General features: G+C 41.0%; 1 protein-coding gene across 1 annotated transcript in view; it reads left to right on the forward strand.

Moving 5' to 3' along the window:
* Positions 1-1995: 1995 nt before the first annotated feature.
* The window catches only part of XYLB (xylulokinase homolog (H. influenzae)), a gene marked incomplete at its 5' end in the record, with an annotated part of 81179 nt that continues 75778 nt past the window's right edge, over positions 1996-7396 (forward strand). The window contains 5 exons of the mRNA XM_010181327.1: positions 1996-2078; positions 2974-3043; positions 4492-4572; positions 6340-6426; positions 6642-6770. Coding sequence (XP_010179629.1) covers positions 1996-2078; positions 2974-3043; positions 4492-4572; positions 6340-6426; positions 6642-6770 — 450 coding nt within the window. The remainder of the gene's footprint in view (positions 2079-2973; positions 3044-4491; positions 4573-6339; positions 6427-6641; positions 6771-7396) is intronic.

Here is a 7396-nt window from a genome sequence, read left to right on the forward strand (position 1 = left end):
GCGACGGTTTTGCTTTGCAGGGGTTTCCTCATTTCAGTAGGGACGAGCTGGGCGCTGACGGATTCACATCCACCAACAGCCTGGCACAGCTGATGCTGAATAATTCCTGACACTTCATTGTGTTTTAAGGCTTCTCTGGGCCACAGGCACTGTGTGTGTCCGGCTGTTCGTATGCTTCCTTCTTAATAGGGTGCCCTGGTGAGGCCACATCCGGAGTACTGTGTCTGATTCTGGGCTCCTTAGTTCAAGAAGGACAAGGGACTACTGGAGAGAGGCCAGGGTAGAGCCACTGAGATGATGAGGACACTAGAGCATCTCCCATATGGGGAAAGGCTGAGAGAGCTGGGTCCGTTTAGCCTGGAGGAGACTGAAGGTGGATCTCATTAATGCTTCTAAATATCAAAAGGGCAGGTGTTGGGAGGATGGGACCAGATTCTTCTCGGGTGCGCTCAGTGGTTACAGTGGCAGTGGTCACAAAAACCTCACAGGCTGCCCAGAGAGGCTGCGGAGTCTCCTTCTCTGGAGACATTCAAAACCCACCTGCTCATGTTCCTGTGTGACCTGGTCTAGGTGATCCTGCTCTGGCAGCGATGTTGAACTAGATAATCTTCAGAGGTCCCTTCCAACCCTATCATTCTGTGATTCCTTCTCTTCACCTGCATAAGCACATCCTTCGTCCCTTCTGTTTGTCTCATCTCTTTTCTGAAGCTGTAGGCTGCATGTCCTGATGTATCCTACTTTTCCATCCTGCTGGGGATACATTTAATCCTCGAAAGAAGTACTGTGGCCCATCTCATCATGCAGACCTCTCTGCCTGTGGCATCAGGCAGGCTGGGAGCTGGAGCTTGCACCTGAATCCAGCTTTTCCAGTGTCCCCATGTGAATCAAGATGAGTAGGATTGTGAGCCTGGGTGCTCAGGTTGCTTCTTGAAATTTTGACTTGTTGACTCAATCAGGTATTACTGCACTGTGAATAGAAACTCTGCCCAAGTTGTGCGTAGACCAGAATATGTTTAAAATAGGTGTTGTATAAGCATAAATCACTTCGTTATGGTTGTGCTGAAGTTCGGGAGCCTGAAAAGACAGATCCAGGTTAGGTTGATCAAGTGTTTTTTAAGGGCGCGTGCTGCAAGCAGAAAGCCAATTAAGCTGCAGTGGGTCAGAGCCATTTTAAAGCTAGTGCAGGGTATCAGATTGGTAATGAGCTGTGCCAGCGTGTAAATAATGGCCCTACATTATTATGGCTCAAATGGAGATGGCCTTGTTATTTGAATGCAACTCTTTGAGATAGCTTAGTCCTTGTAGGTATGGGTTTTTTTTGTCTGTTCCTTTAGCAGCAGTTTGCACTTTCTCCGTTGTTGAAATAGGCGCAAAATGTGTGCTACCTTCCCACTCTTACAGGCTGTTAATGTTTTTCTCTGTACTAGGTGAAAGGATGTGTACTAGGAAAGGTTGTAGTACTCTTCTAGTTTGTGCTTGCAAGAAAACTTGGCTTTATGGAGTTACCTGTTTGGGATATTGCTTTGCATACTTTGCAGAGGCTCAGAATGCAGTTGTGTAATGCCCTCTGAGCTCCGCCAGACCGGTAGAGTTTGATTTACTCACTGTTTGGGAAACACGGAAGATCCTCAAGGTGTCCTAAGGGTATATTAGGTTTCTTGGTAAGATGGAGCAAAAAGAGGACGGGGGGGAAAAAACCCAGTATATGGCATCTTTAATCTAAGATACCGTATTCTTTGGAGAAATTGGAAAAATTGGTTACCATGATGAAAACTACGAACCTGGTAATTTGTTTGCTGTTACTGAATAGGTGGCATCCTGGGAATTCACATAATAATTTGTTTAATGTAAAATTGTGCCTATACTTTCAGCAAGTTGTATGGTTTGAGATGATCTTTTCCATTTCGTCTATGAGAATTGTATTATTATAACTGTGCTGTCAGTGCTATTTAATTGTTGTTAGTTTTTGTTAACACCCTGTTTTATATCTCCTAGCTGAAAGTCATTGCTATCGATGAACAGCTGAGAGTCATTTATGAGGATAATGTTCATTTTGATAAAGACCTTCCAGAATTTAAGTAAGGCTTTTTATATTTTACTTGAATAATATAATTTAGAACTTTGGGGATCGGGGCAGTGGGGCTGTGGCCTTTTTTGGTGTCATTGATATGTGGGGAGGAATGAAAAAAGCTCATGCCATGTGCAAGTTTCATGCTTGACAAGGTTAGTATACACTCTTGCCTGCCTTGTTACATAAATGTGGCAAGAAGTCCCAACAAGAAATGAGGAAAAAAATTATCTACCACAAAGTATTATGTGTAAATAAACTTCTTTTTTTCTTTTGGAACTTCAGTCTTGTGGACGTGATGGTTTCTTTTTGAGACACACAAGTAAGTGTTGCCTTTGTGCCAGGGTGGAATGCTGTGATAACAGCAAGTAAATTGCATGAGGGGAGCTTCTAAAAGGCATTTGGAGCCAAGTTCAGTGGTTCCAAATCTCGCAATAGGATGCAGGATTACAATATTTGTTTATTTCAGTTGATAGGCTAGAATTACAAATGTCATCCTCTGTGGTCACAAGTTTCAGTGAAGTACATTTACTTACTTGATGGTTTAACAGCAAAAATTGAATTTCATCTTCTAGATTCAAGCCACTAAAGGTGACCGTTAGGAAGCTTAAATGCAACTATAAATTACGTGGAGTCAGTGAGCAGTATCAGCACTGGAGCCTATCACAGATCTTACTTCAGATCAGAGCCTTTCCTTGCAAATTACTTTGCAATTGGGTCAAACATCTCTTATGTCACCTCCTAGGAGCTGGCTTTTTACTTTTTCAGGTTTCAAGCACTGATTGTATCCTTGCTTTTAACATAAAAGCATTGCAAACTCTGGTTATTAAAAAACTTGAATAAAACTTTGCTTGGTGGGGAAAAAAGTGCTTAATTTACCAAGAGAATACACTGTTTTTCTGTAGGACTCAAGGTGGAGTCTATATCCACAGTGACAGACTGACAGTCACTTCTCCTGTCCTAATGTGGGTCAAGGTATGAACAAGCTTTATACATTTGGACTTCTGTGCTGTTGCTGAAATGGAAATGTATTCCAAACAATGGTGAAACTCATCATTCAAATCAACATTGCCTGTATTCTGCTTCTTTCTTTTTTAAGTGTGATTGTTTGTTATGCAAATATTAATGTTATCAACAAACATAGTGGAAGTTGCTAACATTTTGAGGAGTTTTTTGTTTGTTTATTCACTCTCTACTATTATAGCGTTGTGTGTGAGATTAATCCTTTCCTGACTTTCCCTCATTTGAAAAAAGAAGTCTCTTTCCCCTCATCTTCTTGTTTCATACACAGAAAGGGCAGCTGTTGCTTTCCCTAGCTTAAATCCGTGGTTTAGTAGCATCCAGGTTACTTGCACTATATTTTTAGCATAAGCATTGCTAAGAAATTGATGTCTCAAATGGTAGGTAGTTAGAGCAATTTATTCAGTGATTCCCAGTCACTTTGACTGGTGTTTATTTTGAAATACAACATTCTTTTCTATTTTAAATTAGGCCTTCCTTGCTGCTGTGCAGATTCTGCAACACTTGCTCTCACATGATGCTATGTAAATTTGTCTTACTGGTGTGATTTGAATAGTTAAGATATTTGAAAGGTCACAGAACCCCCAGCTGATGATCCACAGCAGCTGAGAAAGGTTTGGTGTATTTGCTTGCAGTTGGTCTTTTGAACCATAATGAAGAGGAACAGTTGCAATTATTAAATTAATAGTATGATGATATAGGTATGTGATGTTTCTTAGGAAATTTTGATGTCTTGCAGTGGCTATCATTTGTCAAGATAGTCTCAGTCAGATCAGCATGTCCCAGACTATATAGATTATTTTAAACCCTAATTTTTGGTTTTAAACTTGGGGAAAATGGGGCAAGAACAAAATTAACCTAGATGCTTAAAGTGCTAAAATTCACTTGCATTAGCCTTATATTAAAGAGGCCCCAAGTTTTCAGCTGACACTGGGGGCAGTGGTATTGAGGATACCAAACATCTTGTAGGATGGGCTGCAGGGTGCACCCCATTAAGATCTCATAGATTTCCAAAAGTAAGAGTAGAAAAAGCATGCTTTGTGCCTGGCACTCTTTAAAGTGGCTTTTTAATGAGTTGGAATTCTTTAACTCTTGCCTCTTATTTATGTTTCAAAGAATGGATCTTTGTGATTCAGCTTGTTTAAAGATCTCTCCCCCTCCTTTTTTTTTCTTTCTTTTTTCCCTGTGTGATTCAACTTTTCTTTTATGGGCTCTTACTTAGTAAATTAATTTATGCAGCTTCTTGAGAAGTCCATAGTCATTAGCTAATTTTTCATTATCTGCCAATGAACTCTTATCCGTGATGACATGAATTTACCATTTAATTCCAGAGGTTGTGAGTATGCATAATTTGATAGCTCATTACAGTCATTCTTGGTTCTTGATTCTGTTTATTTTTGCAGGCTCTGGATATAATTTTGGAAAAGATGAAGTCTTCGGGCTTTAACTTCTCTCAAGTCAGAGCTTTGTCTGGTGCTGGCCAGGTTAGTTTATAAAGAAAAAAAGTCAATCTTACTGTATTTTCAATAGTCTATAAGGCATAGTGATAAATTTCACTTAAATGATTGTGTTGCAGGTGACCATAATGACATCAGGTAAGACCAAAACTTCTACGTAAGTGTCCATTAAAAGACACGTCCCTCAGGGGAGCTTAAAACCTGAAGCACACAAAGCAATCACTAGAAGGTAATGGGAGTGGAGGATGGAGTTTACAGTGGTGGTGTTTAGATCAGTATAGCGCACAACAAGTTGGTTTCTCATTGTTTAAATTCTTTATACGTACATTTCTGAAATGACTGGGATCATCTTTTATTTCAGTATATTCAGATGGATGTGGAAATCGGACAGAAAAAATAGTGAGGAGCAGAGTTTGCTAAAGGCATAGTAACATCCTATTGAGCAGAGCCTTTGTTGGCTAGGTTAGAGATCTGCTTAGGAACAACAGAAACCAATTGATGATAGTGTTTGATGCAGAAATGACAAAGATGCTGCCATGATTTAGCCTGTAGTGCTTAATGCCTTTCTTCTGAGATTGATAAAACCCATCCTGACATTCAGTTGCTTAGCCAGTCTCCTAGTACTCTGGTGAAACAAGGAAGTCTTTTATAACTTTCACAGATGATATTCAGGGTGAGGACAGCACCAAAGCAATAGCTAATTCTGACACATGAATTTTAGGTTATTCATCTTGATATAACTGGGACTAATTAATCAAAGCTCTTGCTTTGATCTCCATGTTTCATTTATTTCAGTTGAAAGTATGAGCAAAGTGTCTGAAAATCATGGCTGGTATCAAGGCTCTGTTCTGAATTCTTCAATGGAGCAGAAGTTAGAAACTGCCAAGTAACCCCAGCTTACTCAAGTGGAAAAAGGAAGTGCATTTCCAGATTGCCTATATTCCCTTTATTTTACCCATCCTCCAGCAAGTTGGGGGTATCAATTTGGTGCTATGTTCAGATTCCTTCATGTAAAACAGATTTCATGTAGTTGTCCCCTTCCAACCTGTGTTGTCTCTCTCCCTCTTCTCTTTGAAGAACCTCGTCTTTATGTTGCAAATCACTGCGGAGGTGCATTGATGTGCCAGTGTCTGTCCCACAGAAGGGACAAACTTGGTCTGGATTGTATGGACAAATGTCAGAGGGATGTGAAATGCAGTCTGGATGACACTGTGGTCAAGTACTCTGTGCCTAGAGGGTTCTGTATGCACTTGGTGTCATCTGAGCTATTTGTGGGTCACTGGGTGGTGCTTTGCAGTTTGCCTGGGGTTTCCTGCAGGTGCATAACTAGAGATGCTTGGCTTCAGGAAGCTGCCTGAGAGATGGAGCCAAAATAACTCTCACAGTATTATGTAGTGTGTTAGAGGTGACTGGGGCAGGCATGTAACTGAAGAATCTGGGAGTTGTGCTGAAATAATGCAGAACTCAGTCTTGACTGTGGAGCCCTACTGCAGCCCAAAGAGCCCTCAAAGAAGTGTCTAATGCCATTAGCAGAATAAAATAATAATAGTTCCTACCAGAAACTGCTATCATCAAAATCATAATTGTCTCTTGACTCCTACATTTTCCAGTATAGTGTATACTTTACTCAATCTTAAAAGAGTCTTTTAATGAGGCATTTGGTTTGAAAAGGTGCATTTTTTGGTCCTAGTTTGGAGAGAGTTCTCTGTCCTTTCGAGTTTGAAATTCAGACAGGGATATGAACTTCATAGCTTGGAAGGACATCTCTAACTTTTGTTTCTGTACTTTCTACAGCAACATGGGAGTGTGTACTGGAAAAAAGGAAGCATCCAGATTTTAAAGAATGCGTCGTCTGAGCTGCCTTTACATCAGTCACTAAAGGTAATGTACATAAAAGAGCTCTGAAGGGAGAACTACACTGTCCTTTTCTGATCCTTACACATTGCTTTTCTCATTGCAAACCTTTCCTCTTGTTTAGCTGAGTTGTGTGCCCCTGCAACGTAAAATGCTGATATGTAGATCTGCTGTGTTGCTGTTACTTTAGCAGGGACTTCTTAGAGATCGGACTTACTAATAAGGAATATTGCTCATTGCAGGATTGTTTTTCTGTCAGTAACAGCCCCATCTGGATGGATTCCAGCACAGCTTCCCAGTGCAACACTCTAGAGAAAGCCGTGGGGGGAGCACAGCACCTAGCGAATATTACTGGTTCTCGAGCCTATGAGGTAAGGAGTGGATGGGAAGAAAGTCCTGAGCTGTCTCCTGACAGAAACAATTTTGCCATTTGGTGTTACCACAGCAGATAACGATCAGACATTAACTATGAAAGAGAGAGTCTTTGAAGAAACTCACATGATACTTGTGCTTTGCAGTAGTCTCACAAAGGAAGATGTGGAAATTTTAAAGTGAAATTAGGCAAACACTGGGAACTTTGCTGCGGGAAGCAGCTGAGGTGAGCTGGTACATTTGTCCAGTTGTTCCGAAATACAGTATTTGGTGGCCATGCTTGAAGTCTGAGGGCCTGGTTCTGCCCTGGGAGCTCATGTGCAGCCACATTTCCATTTGGATGGCAATCCAGATTGTGTTACAGGTTTACTTGGGGTTGTGAACTCCTGTTTGTAGATTCTGAAATTAAAAAATTTGGCCTTTTAATGTTCCCTAAAAGCTAACATGCAGCTGTTGACCTAAGAGAAGTGAGTTTTAGAAGTTTGGGATGCTATCGGAGAGTACTCTGTCACTTGTCTCCTGTTCCTGGCACTCCCCTCTCTTGTAACTATGACACTGAGTCATGGAGTGGGAGCAGGGCTGCCCCCAGGCATCTTGGTACCTGGCTACTCTTACTTTTGGGTCC

The sequence above is a fragment of the Mesitornis unicolor genome, unplaced genomic scaffold (genome assembly GCF_000695765.1).
Source record: "Mesitornis unicolor isolate BGI_N332 unplaced genomic scaffold, ASM69576v1 scaffold7903, whole genome shotgun sequence".
In the NCBI taxonomy this organism is placed as follows: domain Eukaryota; kingdom Metazoa; phylum Chordata; class Aves; order Mesitornithiformes; family Mesitornithidae; genus Mesitornis; species Mesitornis unicolor.